The sequence below is a fragment of the Drosophila montana genome, unplaced genomic scaffold (assembly GCF_035044405.1).
Source record: "Drosophila montana isolate Dmon_TW-CO22-7 unplaced genomic scaffold, ASM3504440v1 contig_2438_1, whole genome shotgun sequence".
Taxonomy (NCBI): Eukaryota; Metazoa; Arthropoda; class Insecta; order Diptera; family Drosophilidae; genus Drosophila; species Drosophila montana.
In genome coordinates, this window is record NW_026997315.1 from 1,856,673 (window position 1) to 1,874,795 (window position 18,123).

The following is an 18,123-nucleotide window of genomic DNA, read 5'->3' on the forward strand; positions in this document are numbered from 1 at the left end:
TTAAACTTCACCTATCATCAAAAAGCAAGATCTCTAGCGGGTTAGCTATGCTAGCTGGCAGCAAAAACAACAGCGAAAACAAGAACAAAGGCAGTTAGAAGATGACAAAGAGAAATGAAAATGAAGCAAAAAGCTGGATGAGGATGAGCTAACAGACAAACTCAGATGTAAAACCTTTTTCACTTGACCGAGACAGAAAACAAGGAGAACTACGAGGATGATGATGATGATGAAAAATTCAAATATCACTGTGATTGTTTTTTAATTGTAAATTAAAATGCTGGAGCTGCTGATTTGAGACAAAAGAAATAATAATAATAACCCCACAATACATATGTGTTTCACTTGAATTTAAGTTCTTTATTTTTGCAGATCGCCCGCTTTTTCTCCTTTTCCCCCTCGCTAACCAGTTTAGCTACCAGTTCTCGTTCTCTAAGCCGGCAAATGATGCAGCAGCTGCCCCCCTGATTTTTGCGCGAACACATGGCGCGGCAGCTGATGGTTTCGGCCGGCTATCTCCCTCTCTCGCTCGCTCTCACTCTCTTTGTCACTGAGTCAGCTTGGTGGAGGTGCCGCCACATAAAGCAAAAATTCTGCCATTGTTTCTAGCGTATTGCCGTGTGCATGTGCGTGTGTTTGTACGCCGCTTTCTTTGCTTTGCTTCCTTGTGCAACGAGACCTACAAGTATATCGGCGCACAACGCACACACACACACACGTGGGAATAAAGCATATACTTGCGTGTATATGTATTTATGTGCTGCTTCTTTAAGCAAAGTACAGTCGTCGCCATGCGCTGCTAATGGTGAAAACTTGCAAGCGACACACACACACGCAAATATAAGTGTGTGTGTATGTATGGACGGTGAGCTGGCGACGCTTGTGGTTTGGGGGGAGGGCTGTTATGCAGGGGGGCAAAACTTCAACTTGACTGCGTGGTCTTTACTGCTGCACTTGGCAACAAGTTTCGCCCGGCTGGCTGCATGCGCACCGTGTTCAACCGTTGTCTGCGCTCTCTCGCTGCCGATTGAGGGTCAAGGTCAGTGAGCATTCGCATCAGCTGCTGCGCATGTGCGACTCCATACGGCAAGTTTCGAGAAGTTGAACAAAGCTGCTGGTGGCACCTAAACTGCAGACTGGCTTCGTATGCACTGTACTTACGAAGCAAGCATTAACTTGTGTGTGTGTTTGTGTACGCACACATGCGGAGCTTGTGCATATGCAGAAGTCACGATTGGAAAAGACTGGAACTGGAAGTTTTCTTCGATCACATGGGAACGTTAAATAAATGGATATGCTTGTATTGTTTTAGTTTTAATATTTAAAGTACTAAAAGTCCAAAATTTTTTAATATTTTTTGTGAGGTGTGATACCGGATTTGTTAAATGAGTAAACCACAAGTGCTGGGAATACAAGGAGTAGAAAAGGAAAATAATACGTATGTATTAACACTTTAAAATACCATTTCAAGCTAACTGCTTTTAAAATATTAATCTTATTTATTTACATACATATAAATAATTGATTTAAGCATTTTATACTATAGTTGGGCGACTCATAGTTATCACATGCGATGTTTGAAATACTTACACGTTTTTGAAAGCCGAGCATGGATGCTTTTGATAAGTAATTACCTACATATGTATGTACATATGTACACATGTGTATGAATACATACATACATGCATGTCCACAAATTAAAGTAAAAAAGTGTGAGAGAAAGGGTTACACGGCCAAGTGCGCTCTATAGGGCGGAAGATGTATCTTCTCTGTGCAAAATATATCGTGCTCAGATTAGAAAACCGTTTTAAGGAACACAGAAATGTTCTCATTCCTATAAAAAAGAATCTTACTATAATTTACATATGTATATTTAAGTTTTATTGAATTATCAATTACAATGCATTGAATTTAAACTTCTAATTCAGATAGATCATTTTGTTGTTGGTTAGTACTATAGTTGCATTTAGAACCTGGTTGTAGCATAGGACAATCACTTAACACTAAACGTGGCTACGAAATGAATATCAATATCTATCGGCTAGGTAAATTTCCAAAGGGGAACTCGTAACAGAATCACAAACAAAATCCAAGATTATCATCAACTCTAATTATGATAATATTGATCACTATTATAATATCAGTATTAGATTACAATTTAAACTAAAACATGAGGTTTACATTTGTTTTCCTTCATTTAACATTGCCGTCCACACGCTTAACACACATTGGCCAAAATTTGAGCACCGAGCAACTAATTTAAAAGACATTCTCGATAGGAATAGAGATTACATACACATATATAGATTTATAGATATATCAGCTAATTTGGTAGATTTAAGATGCACACTCTACTTCTCCAGCTTGATGCGCGCTTTGGCCTGGCCCGAAGCAGTCGTTGCCTGAGTCTTGTCCGCCTTGCGGCTGCTGCTGCTGCGGGGCAAAGTGGTGCAGCTAGCGGACATGGATTTGTCCTGCAAAGAAATCAAAAAACGTATATTAGATTTAGTCATAATTAAGCTACAACTAACGCAAAAATAAACATGCTGAAAATGCAAAACGTTTCTGTTAGTAGGCAACACAAGGCTCTGTACAATGCGCAACGAGAGGGTTTTTGTAAGTTAGGATCAGAGACGAGCGATGCGATTAACACTTGGATGAGCTGTACGGGGATTCAGCCTCGTGGCTGTCTGTGGCTTACATCAAATTGACGTTTCTTTGGCTGAGCTGCCGCTGAGCGCCTCATCCGTTTACTGATTAGCTTTGCGCAGCACATTATCTTTCATACTTTTGAATAGATAGCCGATACCTGACTTGCTGCGCTCCGATTGTGTGGACGTCACAGAGTTGAGGCTCACATTGTCACCTGCACGCGATTCCTTGCGTGGCGGCAAAGGCGGCGCCGGTGCACGCCCCTTGCCATGCTGTGCCTTGGGACGCAGTGGCGATGTCTCCGGTTCCAATTGCGCGCGAAAACTGTGCTTGATCTCCTCCAGCGTAGCCACCAATTCGCGTGGTGACACGGATTGCGTTTTTTTAACATCTGCAGCATTGGCTGCTTCTGCTGCTTCTTCCATTTCCAATTTGGACTCGGTTACCACCAATAAAAAGGGATCCACGAGTGCTTTAAAGTCATCTATTTTGTTGGCTGTTTCAATTGATTTCATTTGGTAGGCGCCCGAATTGATTTCCGCATCAGCTGGTGTTGTATTCAGGGCTTCCTTAAAAGACTCTTCGTTCTCGCTGAGCTCCTCCGTTTCCATTTTCTCGCCTGGCTCTTCAATTGCAGCAGGCTCGTCCGTTGTAAGAGGCAGTTCCTTATCAGCTGAGTCTATGCTCTGTGCTGGAGCTATGCTTTCAACAGTTTCTAATGCAGTCATAGCCTCATAGAAGCTATCCTCATCTTCCTCCTCCTCCTCCACGTAGTTCCTGTCATTCTCTTCTTCGCTCTCCACAATCTGCAAATGCCTCTGAGCACTACTCTCCAGCTGTTGCGCTCTGGCCATTTGAAAGTAACGCTCATTTTCCAAATAAACCTCTGCGCGCATATCTTCCAGCATTTGCTAATCGAATCATCAATAATATCCATTAGGAAACTCTAATTGAATAGCTACTTGACAGAGTCAAACAGTTAGTCCGAGGTGCTTCTAAATATCTAATTCTATTTTTTAACCAACGCAAACTGGTTTTAAATTGTATACAAATATATGACAAACCAAGATTTGAACCAAACTCCCGTTTCATGAATTCTTGAAAACAAGGTGGAAGGATCTAATCAATTGTTTGTTAATTTTCGCTATTAAAATCCAAACAGAAATCCAGACTCATCTAGTTAAGTTTAGTCACCCAAAAAACCGGAATGCCCCATAAAAATGTCCAACAATTTGTTAAGAAATCCAGCTCAATCCTTCAGTAAATTAGGAAACACCTCGGCTACAGTAAAAGCACAAAGCTTACCTCGTTCCGTTTGGACTTCACGCGGCCCTTGGAAGCATTTGTCATGGATGAGGTGCGACTTAGGCCGCTGACGAGGGGGGCACTAACCGGCTCCGCACTGGAATAGCCCGAACTGATGTCATCCGTGCTGCGTATATTGTAGCTGTGTGTGCATGGAGCTGTGTTAAATTGATGGAGCAGAACAAAGCGACATTTAAACTCACTTGAAATCGCCAGCATGTTTGCCCGCAGCAGCAGCAGCAGCGGAGCTGGAGCTGACATCCACCTCGGTAAAGTACATGCCAGTCGAGTGGCGTGTGCCGCTAGCGGAACGTCCCACCGGCGTCTGATGGCGCTGGCGCAGCAGTCGCGCTGGCTGGGGACGCATCATCACTGATGTTGAAGACGACATCATGACCTCGTCCAGTTCATCCTGGGTGCGATGCATATCGGGCTCACTTAGATCGCTGAGGCTGTAGCTGCGCTTGATGGTCTGCACCAAATTGCCGCCGCCCTTAACGGATGAGTGAAAGCGAGAGACTTGTAGCTCTGTTGTTTTTTTTTTATATATATATATCAATTGCATATTATAACTAAACAGACTAAAAATATGTATAAATATATATAGAGAGAGAATGATGTATTCAAATAATAACTATGTTAACTAGGTGTATATAGTGGCTGGTGATGACGACGACATGGTTAGGTGTCGCGTGTGCAAAATAATAGAAATTCGCTTAATTTTGTTTGTGCTTGCATTTGCTGAGTATCATGCGATTGCTTTTTGGATTCCCTAACTAATCCCCCTCAACGTCCACATCGGGCGTGGCCTCGCGCAGCTTGCGGCGTCCACGTATGCCGCCGCCGCCGCCGTCGCCGCACAGCAAATCCGTTTGTTTGCTCTTGGAGGCGCCACGTGTGGCCCGCTTGGTCACCGTTGTGGCCGCTGTGGCAGCGGCTGCTCTGTTCGCTCTGGTCTTGCGGACGGGCATATCACGTAAACGTGCAGCGCCCGCATCTCTGTAATTCAGCTCTGAGATGGCCATCTCCTCGTGCAGCTCTGTGATGACCATGCGCTGGTCAGCATAGCTCTCAATCACATTCAGCGAGCTGGAACGTGGCAGCAGCAGCTCGCTGGCGTCCAGCAAGTCGTGATCCCGCGACAGCTCGCTGGCCGATTGTGAGTTTTGCAGGCTGCGCATCTCGGCCGTCGTCGTCGGCGATGCCATCTGTATGGTCTGGACGGTGGGCGTGGCGTGGAGCGGCGCGGCGCGGGTGTTAGTATTAGGCAGGCGGTGCAGGTGTTCATTTCGTTTTATTTTTGTAAGTCAAATGCAAAGAAACGTAAGTGAGAAAACCAAAAAAGGAGAAAAACAAAAACGTTAATAAAAATAGGCAGCGCTAAGGATGTTTAAATTTAAAATTAAATATATGTATGGAAATAAAGTGCAATTAAAAAGAGGGCAGCAGATACAAACACACACACACGTACACACACACACACACACTGCTGAACGGGAAGAGCTTAGTCAAATTATTGGGAGACCTTTTATAGTCAACGACTTACTAGATATCCTACTAAGCTCGCAAAACAATTGGATTGCTATTAGCACCACAGCGGCAGTGATAATCAAATCCTTGCGTCGCGCTGAACGACAGCGCAATCGTCAATCATAGATGAGAATCTAGCTGAGGCTTTCATGCCATCTCCCCCTCGTGAAGTGATACCCATCGGTGGTGCCATGAGAGGGATACGGAGAGTAGGTGGGTTTTTAGTGGGTGCAAGTCCCACACTTTTCGGCTTTTAATGCTTTTCCCTCCTATACAAAAAAAAAAAAAAAAAAAAAAAAACACACACACACACACACACGTACACACACACACACACGTACACACACACACACACACAGTCAGAGTGGGTAACGAGTTGTCGTGGTCGGGCGCATGCCAATCCCCCATCTATTTATATGCCCTACCCTAGAGGCAAAAATATCAGCATTGCAATTTGCTTCTCTAGCGACTCGATTTACGATTATATATATATATATATATATTCCCTATATATGTAACTGATATCGTTAGACATCCAACTAATTGGCGGCTTCCATGTATTTACTATTACAAATACAGATTGAAATGGAACACCTAATTGTTATATTTGAATAGGCTTGGATTTATATAGCTAATATCTGGAGTACATAATAAGCAAGAGTAAAAGATACAAACTGATCAAAACGTGACCTGACAGATCACGCAACAATATCATATAACAAAAGAGTTTTTGTATGCATATTTTGCAATTTATCTTGACCAAGCTCTTAGTTCTATATGCTCCATATATTAAAAAAACAAAAACTTAACATCGAACTATTGTAATGCAGTCAAAAATTTGTGAAAATATATCAGAAAGCCATTTTAAAATTAACCAGATAGTAGAAGTTATGGTAACACAAACAAATAGATGTAAATGTGCCCTTGCATTAGATGAGATATTGTTACATATTATATACAAGGTTTGATGTTTAAGAGTTTTTCAAGTTCATATGGGTTTAGGTACACAATATTATCATAATGTTTATAACAATTGAACAAAACTAAATTAAAGCATGACACACAAAGATAGATGAGTCGTTAGATAAGTGTCTGCTGATAAAGTATGAAAATATAAACTAAAAGTACATAATTTGAAAAAAAAATCGTAAAAGTGACATCAAGTTACGAAATTAGTATAAAATATGAAGTTGAGATTTTGCGTTTCACTGGAGCAGTAAATTGCTTAGACTAAATGACAAGGAAGTGGGGAATAAACGTATTCTATGGCAACTTGAAATGCATTGCTACTTGACCCAATGGAACACGCGACACTCGTTTTAACAAAGAAATTCTGCCATGAATAGACACCGATAAATATATAATATAATGTATATATATAAATATATATATAAGTGCTTTGTGTGTAACCACAAAGACCTGAACATTGGGTTAACGACGATGATTAATGCTCTTTGTATGTAGCTTGCGAGCCGCACGGACTGAATCAATTTCTTTATAAAGAGTATTTCCACTTGTTGTGGAATGTAAAAAACAAAATGTATAAACATCTACGTGGTACAAAACATCTGAACAAAATGTATTGCAATTTGAAATGTTTACATACTTGAGTTTTGGACTAAGGCAACAATTTGTTTGTTTGGTTGTCGAGACCCAATTCTGTGCTACATTTAGATAAACTACTCTTTTGTGTATACTATATAAATCTATATAGATGATGTGCTTGTATTCTGCATTTTTTTATTATAAATAGTATTTCTACATGGCTTTGAATCTGGCTAACTTTTAACGTATTTCTATTAAGCGCTGCACACACAAGAGAAAATTAATCAAACTATAAACTAAAACAAACATATGGCACAAAGAGAGCATACATATAAGTATTTTCTATTTGTTTGTTTAAATGATATTTAAAGTTAATGAAAACAATGAACAAAATGATGACGATGTCGTCGTCGCGCGTCTGGCACGCGGCAGCCCCAGCTGCTCGAGAGATGCTGTTGATGAAGATCTGTTGTTGTTGTTATTGTTGATGAGAGATGAACACCAAAACGGGGGCACTGAGCGAAAAGAAAAACATTGCGCAAACATTTTCTAAACAGAAATTGAGGCGTTTTTAAGGCGGCGATGGCTGCGGCTGCGGCTGCTGCGGCGGTGGCAGTTGCTGTTGCTGTTGTCTGCTGCTCATTTCATTTTATGCAACGACGCTGGTGGCAAATTGTTGTAAAAGCAATTGAAAAATGTGCCAGATGAATTGGTTGTGCGTGTGTGCGAGTGCATGTGAATGTGTGCGTGTGTGTTATGTGTGTGCTGTTGTTGTTGCTGTTTCTGTAGCTGTTGCTGCATGTGTTTTAGTTACCTTTATGGCCGTCTGCATGATGACGTTTGTGGCATAGTTAACACCCTTAGATCCCAGCTGTAGCACCGCTGAGTAGCCGCGTTCGCGTGCCTGATTCAAATACTCATCGATTTCCTGTGCCAGTGAAAAGAACAGAGAGTGATTATATCTATATACATATATGATATATGTATAATGAACGCACCTGTTCGCGTCTTGTCAGCATGGGATGCACAAACTTGCGATACAATGTGGAACTGCCCTTTGTGGCTGGCGATAGCAGCCACAAGACAATTACCACTTTGACCTCATAGTAAAATGGGAACCACGATAGGAATATGTCCGTAAATGTTTCAATGCATGTAAAAAATGCAAAGACAATCCAGTACATCATCCATTTGACCTATATAAAACATACAATTTAAGAAACTTGTATTTAAGGAGATGCAAAGGATTGGGTATATTCTAAAACTTTGCTGTCCTATTCGAATGTCCAACATTCGTATAGAGTTGTGTTGTTTTTTTTTAGAAGCATACTTCAAATATTATCATAATTTATCATTTCATTTGTAAATTTAAGCTTAGAACCTGGCAATTTCTTATGATACAAGCTAATATGGAATACATTATAAACCTTTATTAGGACTTCAAAAAGTTGTAGAAGTCTAAATTGTTTTAGTTTTATAGCTTATCAAACAAAACATTTTAGAATGATTAGATTCAAAACTGATTGATTTAAAATTTGTATACTCACATATTCCTTGACATTCTTTGTGCGCACAGCCTTGTAGGAGGCATAGGCCGGATATAGAGTGCCGAAGAACAATCTGAAAGCGGGAAACAATAAACTCTGTGCACAAGTGCGGGGCGCTATAAATATAATGATGAGCGAGCAAATGCAGGCCGTATTGAAGGATAGACGGGGCAGTGGCCAACGCTGTAGCAGCTCCAAGAAACGACCCAGAGCATTCAAATTCTGCACCACATTGGAGGCAGCTGGTGCTGCATTTGCCGTTGGCTGTTCCACAATGAAAGGTGCCTCATAGTCATAGTCTGTAAAATCGCTGCTCAAAGAGTTAAGCGAATCGTGCAGGCCGAGCTGTTGCTGCAGCTCCAACTGCTCCAGCTGAAGCAGCTGCTGCTGCTGCTGGGCTGGATAGATAAACTTTGGATAGACGGGCACAAAATTGCCAGCAGCCGCGACTGCTGCTTGCTCCTCTAGCGAATAGCTGCGTCCGTATATGGGCAGCGCCTGCTGACGTAGGCGTTTAATATTAGCTGGGCGCTGGCGCTGCTGATAGAGCAGCTGCTCCTGCAGATAGCTAGGCCGGCTCATGGCGACGCATTGCCCGGAGCGAGCGATAAATGCCTCGTTCCTAGTTGCTAAAACGACGCGCAAAGACTATTCGGGCAGCAGCTGCTCGAGAGCGTCTAATGCGAAATGGCATAGAATTCTCAACTATTAATAGCAGCAAGAGCAGCTGCTGCGCTCTATTGCAGCACGTATTTGCCCAAAATGTGAGCGAGAAATACAAACAAATTACATATATATATTTGAATCTATTAGCTGATCAGCAGCAGCGCTTGGCGCTTGGAGACGCTATAAATATGAGCAAAACACAAAGAATTTGCATGGAGTTGGCCTGGCGTTCGGCGACAAGTGGCAAGTGTTTTACATGGAACATTAGACTAGTCTCCGTTGAGGTGTCTGTATGACTTATATACATATATATATATACTTATATGTGACGGCAAGGCGAGTGCGTCAACCTCGGACACACACACATACTCACATGCGCGCGAAACGCCATAAAAGGCGCCCCGCTCAAATTGACTTTGACGCTGCACAGCGGCTAACGGTAACTTTTGGCGCTGATTAATAAACAAACAATTGACTCGCGCTGGCAACGCTCACGGAATCACTGCGTAACGCCCACACAATTAGGAAGCAGACTCAAACAAATTAAGCGAACTACGGAGGCAAGGCCAAAAACTCCAACAAAAAAAAAAGAGTTGCTCGCTCACAAGTTTTTCTTTTTTTGGGGGTCAGCAACAACAACAACAGCCACGACAATAGCAACAAAAGCGACAACGCATTCGTGCGTGTGTGTTGGTGTAGTTGCTGGCCTCTTAAATATACTCTCGCAGTGTGTACGCTGATTTAGTCATGATACATGTAACAAGTATATACTTGTTTCATAGGATTTCACATTTTTTATTGTGGGGTTGCTCGGACATAGTAATTTGCGGAAATTGGAACCATATACATATTAAGCTATTTTGAATAGACAGATTCGGAGAATCTCATATATTATTTGTGAGATCCCCATTATTGTTGTTCTTTGGAGTTTTTATGCCCCATTAGATGTGTCTATTCATATCTCTCGATATTACAATAGCTTCTACATTATCAAAGTAAATTCAGAAATTTGTATTTATAGAATGGTTATAGAAGTAAAAGGCATTATTTAGAAGTGCCTAAATACGGAAGGACAACTGCTTAACTGCATAAAAAATAGAATTTAATATTTTTTATGTAAAAATTTGTCAATTGAGGGCAGTCTTTATATAATTTTGAGTTTACTATATTTTTAAGAAAACTAGAAAATGGCTTTTAAACATTACGATATTAGAAATATTCAAAAAATTACAATAAGTTTTGTTAAAGAAAATTACAATTATTGATATGTTGCAATTAAAATGAAACACGTAAATTCCACTTTTCTAGCGTCCACAACACAAATACACATTTTAATTGATTTATTAATTGACTTTTAAACACTTTTAATTATTATTACCGCTAGCAAATAAATTAAAGCACTTCTGCGAGAGTATCAAATCTTCGGCTTGCCAAAGAGCGAATTAGAACTGATTCTTTTTCGTTTCTTACTCACATTATTAGCCGTGAAAATAAGCTGCTGATCATATTGAAAGCTTTAGGCGTCCTTTGTTACGCTCTGCTTCTGCTTCTGCCGCTGTCGCTGACAAATAGAATAAATGAAAATTCAATTACAAATGAAGTAACACGCATTTGCGCTTCAATAAGCTGACTTCTTTCTGTAACTGGTGCTCACCTTGTCGCTGAAATTTCTTGCACAATAACTCACCCAATTTGCAAAGGTTCTAGTTAAGCTTGTTTTGTTTTTAGTGTATACTCGTTGAAGGAACAAACAAATTTTGACGCTTACGATGTTTTTCTGGTTTTTTTTTTGTTGGTTGCTGTGATTCTCCGTTTGCTAATTATAACGATAACAACAACAACGCCGTAGCACCGTGTTGCGCAGCACTCCAATAACTAATTGCCCAATTTTTTTAACTACATTTTTTGTTGGTTTTAGTTGCGACCACTTAGTGCAGTTTTTTGCTGCATTGCGCGCGCGAACAATGCTTTTGTTTAACAAAAACGCAGACAGAGACAGACAAACAACAACACAGCTGGAGATGTGTATATGTCGCGAAAGTGTAGCTATGCGCTATCGATTTTCGATAAGCAATTAGCAACAGCTGTTGTGCGGCATTGCCAGCATAACACAAATTTGCGGTTTTGCAAAGGTTTTGAATTTGCAGTCACATCAAATTAATACAAGAATTAATTTTAAACAAGAAGTACATGTACTAATTAAATAACTGTACAGTTTAATTATTGCACTTGTGGCCACTTAGATAGAAAATAATTTATTTATAATTTATCGAAAGTGGCGATTGTAATCGATATTAACGCAAGTACCATCAATTGTTTTGCGAGTCAGCAGCAACGCAAAGTTTGCAAATTTATTTGGTTGGTCAATTTTTAGATTTCTTTGTGCGAAAAGCAGTGTCATTATTTTATGTTTAACTTAAGTGATTGAAAATTTGTTTATTTACTGGAAAATACTTGCAGCGTGCCCATAAAAGCGACGCAGCACGTGTTCAGGCGACGACGCTGCTATCGAAAAAATGGCGCAAAATGCACCTAATTGTAAAGATACACAGGTATGCAAATCGGCTTAGGATTTAATATGTATGCATACATTTTGACTGATTTTGATATGTGTGGATATTGCAGGAGATACAATTCAAATTGCATGACAAGTTTGTGGCATTTCGAAAATGCGGCGAGCCGCGCAGCAATGTGAATTTATTGGCTGTTTCCAGCAGCCGTGGACTACTTTTTGCCGGCAATCCCAACGCGCCGGAACTGAGAGGTATACTTTATGCTTTTTGCTAGTTATGCAGCGTTCACGCTATGCTCATCCATCCTATCTATTTGTTAGTTATAATCATCAGAGATGTAGCCGCTGCCAAGACGTGCGGTAAGCAGCCGCTAGCACGTCTCGTGCCGCTGCCCAGCATACCAAATTACATGTCCTGCAGCGCCGATGGCAATCTTCTGGCCATTAACTATACGCAGTCAAGTGGCAACAGTCTGTTACTCATCTATGCAGTGCAATCCTTTATGAGCCCAGAGCCCTGCGTTTTATACAACATACGCATGTCCCCTGAGGACTATGTGTATGCCGTGCAGCTACTGTGGAATCCCGTGCTGCCCAACAGTTTGGCTGTGGTGCTTAGCAACGGTGGCTTGGCCATGTATGTGCTTAAGGATAGCGGAAACTTTGAGCTTCACTCGCTGGACAAGAGTCAGCAAATCCAATGCGGCTGCTGGTCACCCAAGGGCAAGCAGCTGGTGCTGGGCTTTCCCGGCGGTCGTTTGCAGCAGTTCAAGCCGGATCTGACACCCGCCAAGACGCTCGCCTGTCCGCCCAATGTGCACGATGCTCCCTTCGATACGATTGCCGTACACTGGCTGTCTACTTTTCAGTTTGCAGTTGTCTTTCTGCAGCATGGCGAGGACTGCAGCCCGGCATTGTATATTATAAATGCACCCAAGGCGGGCGTGCCCACTTATACGAACTACTATGACATTTGCTATAGCCTGAATGGGCCACGCAATCATCAGTTCCATTTCACATATGTGCCGCAATGGAATCTGCTGTTGGTCAGCTCGGCGAACGGCGTAGAGGTGGGCGTCCTAGCCACCACGGAGGCGGGCGATACGCCCACTTGGCAGCAGTTGACGCTTCTGGACGAAGCGCGCATTGAGATGCCGTTAAGCGAGGCTACCCAGGATGAAACATTCCCATTGGGCTTTGCGTATGATACCTCCAGTGCGCATCAGCTGAGCATCAATGAGCAGCTGCTGCCCAGCATGCCCATGGTGCATGTCCTGGGCACCGATGGCACTTTGCTCGCCTTCAATTTTCTCAATCTACAGCCGGGAGCTGCATCTGTTTGCTCGCCGCCGCCGCCCTTGACTGATACGTCAGGACAATTTTGTGCGCTGGATGCGCTACTGAGCGCTCAGGAGCAGCCACCAGCACCGCCAGCAGCAGTTGCACCATCAGCGACCGTAGCTACTGTGGAGGCCAGCACGCCTGCGCTTTCGGACATATCCTTTGCCTTTACACCCAATACTGTTACGTCGACGCCCGCGCCCCTCAAGGATAAGCCGCCCTCGCTATTTGCTGGTTTCGGCAATGTGGGTAACAAAGGGCCGCCCGCTTTTGGCGCTCCCGCTGCTCCATTAAACTTTGCCGCTGCTCCAGCTAAACCGCTGCCTGCGCCCAGCTTTGGTGGATTTGGCGCACCCAGTTTGGTGCCCCCGCCAACTGGTTCCATGTTTAGTCTTCCCGCTGCCAATAATACACCTAGTTTTACCAACCAAGCAATGGACAAGCCGGCTCCTGCTCCAGCTCCTATTCCTGCCTCGCTATCGGCTACAACGACAGCAGCAGCTGCTGCAACCAAGGCCAATAGCAACAAACCACTTTATACGGTGCCGCCTACTTTCACGCCCGTGGTGACCGCTCCAGCTGCTGCTCCAAAGCCGCCGGTTGCTGGCAAGAACTCGGAGTTTAGCGCTGGGGAAGTTGACGATGTTATTGTGGAGATCATGAATGTCCAGATCAGCGCATTTAGTGAGCAAATAGAACAGCAAAAGCAACAGACCCAAGCTCTGCTCTCACAGGTAAGTTTATTTACAACTTGTTTTATATGCATAAAATATTGTAAATGCCACGCAGATTGAGTCACCCTCCACGATCAAGTTCTATGCCAAGCGTTTGGAGGATTTACAGGAGCTGAACGATCAGGCCAACGATGTTGACTTTGAGCTGGATGTCCAGGGATTGCGTCATACGCTAAGCGAAGCCTATGCTATGATGGCCGAATGCCGTGCCAAGCTTGAGGTCTACAGGAAGCCAGAGTAAGTGTCCTTAGAAAAACAAGAGTGCTCGACTTCATTACGCTTATCAATCGAATATATGTATACGGTACTTCCAAATAGCATATTTCATGGTACCCACTGATTTCATTTCATGTTGTATTCGTTAACCTGAAATCAGACATTTAGTCACGACTATAACGACAAAGTTGTAGAAGATATTGATCTTCAAGACTCGTTTATAGTAGAGTTTACATCCAAGGCTTTGAATCTCTAGCTTCATATGGAAATTCAGACAGACAGCTGGACGGGAGACTCCCTTCGTCTATAATTTCCGCACCTATTCAATTTGCAGCTTTTTGATTCTCTAAAATGTTTACTAATTAATCCAAACGTTTTAAATTTGTTGCCTCTTTGCAGCATTACCCGCCTGATGACCTCCACCAATTTTGATGCGGCAGGTCGTCGTCTGCTGTCGCGCCTGCAGAGCTATGTGGCCGCCAATGAGGCGCAGCTGCAGCTGGCACAGCAGCAAATTGATGCACAGTGGGAACAGTATCAGGATGTGCTGCGTCGCAGTTCTAAGTCGAAAATGCATATGCCCTGCCTGGAGGGCATCTATCAGCGTTTGACGCGCCTGCAAAATATGACATCCGAACAGCGCATCACGCAAAACAACATCAAGTCTAGGCTCAAGGAACGCGGACTGCTGCAGTCCGCGCTGCTCAACCAGGAGTCCAGTCGCGTGCGCACTAATGAGGCGTGAGTATATACAATAGATACCTCTTTGTTAGTCTGGACTCATTTGTTCCCTCTACCACAGCGTGGACACACTAGCTGACTCCATACTCTCAATCACCCTCAACCAGGTGGTGGAAACGAATCGCGCCAAGCTCTCGCAACAGAAATTGCAGTGCATACGTCAGTTGCTGCAGCAGCACAATGTGCACATAATCAGTCCACAGCGACCAGATCGTGTGGGTCTCAAGTCTGAAGTCATTTTGGAGACTAAACTGAAAGCGGAGCTCAAGAAAAAGACAGCAGCGGCGGCAGCAGCAGCAACTGCTCCTCCAGCCAGTGCCAAGCCAGCGGTGGCTCACAAAGCCACTCAGGCAGCTGCAGCTGCAACTGGAGGACCACAGCTGGCCAAGCCCACCGCTTCCAAGCCCGCAGCAACTGTTGCTGCCATGGAGAAGTTGCAGAACTTGCCAGTGAGCGTTGTCGCCGCAGCGGGACCTGCGCCTGTGCCGGCAACCTTTAGCTTCAGCCAGAGCAGTCCATTTGTTAAGACCACTGCGTCCACGGTGACCACAACGACACTAAGCGCGGGCGAGGTCACCAAGCCGACAACATCCTTTTTTAGTGGCACCTCACCCTTCAGCTTTGGCGGCGCAAAGCCCATGCTGACTGTTGGTGGCTTAACCGCGGCACCCAAGCAACAGACTACGGCAGCGCCTGCGCCCAATCTCTTTTCAGGCTTTGGCAATGTTAGCGTGGATTCTATCAAGCCTAAGGCAACACCGGAGCCGCCCAAGGAAGCGTCTGTCAAGCCTGTGGAGGCTAAAAAGGATATAACTGCACCTGTGGAGCTAACAGCTGCAGAGCCCGCCAGGACTGCAGCACTAGCTCCCACTGCAGCACCACCTACGGCTGCAGCCAAATCAGAGCCAGCTGCTAAACCCTTCACGTTTGCTGGCTTTGGCAACAATGCGGGCAACACCATTGGCGGCAGCAGCTCCACTTTTAGCTTCGGCGGCTTTGGCTCCTCGCTGGGCAACAGCGCAACACCCTTTGCACCGCCAACAGCTGTCACATCAGCTGCGCCCGCAGCTGCTCCGATAGCTGATGCTACGACAACAGCTACCAGCAGCATGGATACCGTTGCAAGCAGCAGCAGCAGCACACCCGCACCAACGCCCACGTCCAGTTTAACAGCAGCTGCTGCTCCCGCCGCAGCCAGCGAAGCGGCCAGCACCAGCAGCGTGGCCAGCACCATAAGCACCACTTCTTCGGCTGCCTCTGTGACGAGCAGCAGTGCACCACCCGTTGACAATCTCTTTGCCTCTATCAATATATGCAAGCCGCAGACAAAGGACAGCACAACAGGTCTGATATTGATGCACTGCATCAGAATAAGGCTTTGATTAAACTGAGCTTTTGTAATCCACAGATGCCCCACCGGGCAACATCTTTAGCGGCTTTGGTCAAAGCGCCATCAGCACGTTCCCAGCCTTGGGTGCTGGCGGGGATGGCAGCAAGAGCTTATTTGGCGGAGCAGTCAGCGTCAGTGCCGCAGACACCACCACCACAAGCAGCAGCAGCAACACATCAGCGACAACAGCAACGACGTCGACAACGGCGACAGCAGCAACAGCTGCAACGACTTTAACAACAACAGCAACAGTTGCAACGACAGCAGCAACAGTTTCAGCGCCAACATTTGCTGCCGCCACCAGTAGCGCAGTCACCACAACGAATGCAGATGCTGCGCCAGGCAGCAAGTTTTCCTTCTCGAATGCGTTCAGCAGCCTGAACACGGCAGGCGGCACACCCAGCGGCTCACTAACAGCCACCAGCAGTGCCACTTCCATTACGAGCAATACATCCGGTTCCATTTTTGGCGCTGCTAATACCTTTGCGCCCGCCACAACTGTCAGCAGTCCGTTTGGAGTAGCTGCCGCTGCCGCTGCTCCTGCTGCAGTAGCCACGCCCACTGGCAATATTTTTGGCAATGTACCCAAGCCTGAAGCGAGCGTTTTTGGTGCTGCCAACGCAGCTGCACCACCCAGCGGTCTCTTTGCAGCAGCAGCTGCGGGCAGCCCCTCCCCCTTTGGCAGTCCTGCCGCCGCGCCAGCTGCTCCTACTGCTGCTGCTGCCAGTTCCGGCGGCAGTATCTTTGGTCAGGCTGCTGCCCTTAAGCCCAGCGGCTTTGGTTCGCCTGCTGCTGCTGGCGGCTCCATTTTTGGTGGCACTGCCAACACGGCTGCTTCGCCTTTTGGCGGAGGCGGTAACTCTATTTTTGGCGGCGCCAACAGCGCACAGAGCTCACCGGCCGCTGCGCCATCGGCTTCCGTTTTCGGTCAGAGCGTTTTTGGCCAGTCCTCGACTGCTGGTAGTGGTGGCAATTTGTTTGGCGCCGCGCAGCCGCAGGCATCGGGCTTTGGTGGTGGTGGTGGAGGGTCTATTTTTGGTGGCTCTCCAAGTACATCCTCGCCAGCGGCCTCAGGCGGCTCCATCTTTGGCGGTGGCAGCTCCGGTGGTTTCGGCAGCTTTGCCCAAACAACTCCCACACCAGGCGCCTTTGGCAGCGGCTTTGGCCAGGGCAGCGGCTCAGTGGCTCAGTCGGGTTTCGGCTCTCCGCAGCAGCAGACTCAGTCGCCAGCTGGTGCTTTTGGCGCTAAGCCCGTATTTGGTGGCAGTCCCGCCTTTGGGGCGAGCCCCACGTTTGGCGGCGCACCCACATTCGGCAGTCCCAAAGGCTTTGGCTCGTTTGGTGCCAGCTCTGGGGTCGTAGCACCGCCAGCTTTTGGTGCTCCCGCTAAACCGCCGGAGGGCAACATCTTTGAAACGCTGGGCGGCACCGACACAGGGGGCCTGTCCTTTGGCAACTTGGCTCAAACTGGCAACACCAACAACCAGAAGTCGACCTTTGGCGGGTAAGTCGGCTCTCGGCACCATAATTGTCTTTCCCTTTAATAGTTATTCGCTTTCATCCACAGCTCCTCCTTTATGACCTATCGTTAAGCATATTTGTTAGTCTTCGTTGAATGAATTAATGTAAATTGAGTTAAATAAATTTTGATTATCTATAACAGACGAACTCGGAGGTGTACTCTCGTCGATCTAAGATCATTTGCTATTTTTCTAAAATAAAAATTAATGTTTAAATTGTTTTTTAAAAAAATGAATTGTTGTTTGGGGGACACGCAATTACTTTTCATTTATTTAATAATTTAACGATTCGGCTTGCCCCTTGCGCATATGCAATGCATTTTTTTGACCGCCGATCTTTTTAGAGAAAAATAGCCATAACTCGGCCATATCCTTGTAGATTTGAAAGTGACTTGGTGCATTAGTGTTGTTAGGACCAGCTGCA

The 18,123-nt window shown here is 45.0% G+C and overlaps 2 protein-coding genes across 8 annotated transcripts; one reads left to right on the plus strand and one right to left on the minus strand.

Annotated features, from left to right (window-relative positions):
• The first annotated feature begins 919 nt into the window (after window positions 1–919).
• Nup214 (nuclear pore complex protein Nup214) lies at window positions 920–17,843 on the plus strand. Of its 2 annotated transcripts, none has more exons than XM_064681909.1 (9): window positions 920–1,438; window positions 11,706–11,797; window positions 11,871–12,009; window positions 12,079–13,832; window positions 13,888–14,069; window positions 14,448–14,789; window positions 14,851–16,133; window positions 16,198–17,683; window positions 17,747–17,843. In XM_064681909.1, exons 2-9 carry the CDS (start codon window positions 11,762–11,764, stop codon window positions 17,769–17,771), a joined length of 5,247 nt encoding a protein of 1,748 aa, XP_064537979.1. In that variant the 5' UTR covers window positions 920–1,438; window positions 11,706–11,761; the 3' UTR covers window positions 17,772–17,843. The 2 variants fall into 2 exon arrangements, with proteins under 2 accessions (XP_064537979.1, XP_064537978.1); XM_064681908.1 differs by lacking the exon at window positions 920–1,438 and adding an exon at window positions 11,489–11,603.
• Window positions 1,854–11,284, minus strand: ReepA (Receptor expression enhancing protein A). Of its 6 annotated transcripts, none has more exons than XM_064681911.1 (9): window positions 10,933–11,284; window positions 10,720–10,806; window positions 8,580–8,652; window positions 8,031–8,228; window positions 7,847–7,960; window positions 4,161–4,450; window positions 3,958–4,099; window positions 2,702–3,563; window positions 1,854–2,474 (listed from the first exon to the last, which is right to left on the minus strand). In XM_064681911.1, exons 2-8 carry the CDS (start codon window positions 10,749–10,751, stop codon window positions 2,751–2,753), a joined length of 1,662 nt encoding a protein of 553 aa, XP_064537981.1. In that variant the 5' UTR covers window positions 10,752–10,806; window positions 10,933–11,284; the 3' UTR covers window positions 1,854–2,474; window positions 2,702–2,750. The 6 variants fall into 6 exon arrangements, with proteins under 6 accessions (XP_064537981.1, XP_064537982.1, XP_064537983.1 ...); XM_064681912.1 differs by having other exon boundaries at window positions 10,720–10,800; window positions 10,900–11,284; XM_064681913.1 differs by having other exon boundaries at window positions 2,810–3,563; window positions 10,900–11,284.
• Window positions 17,844–18,123: the final 280 nt, after the last annotated feature.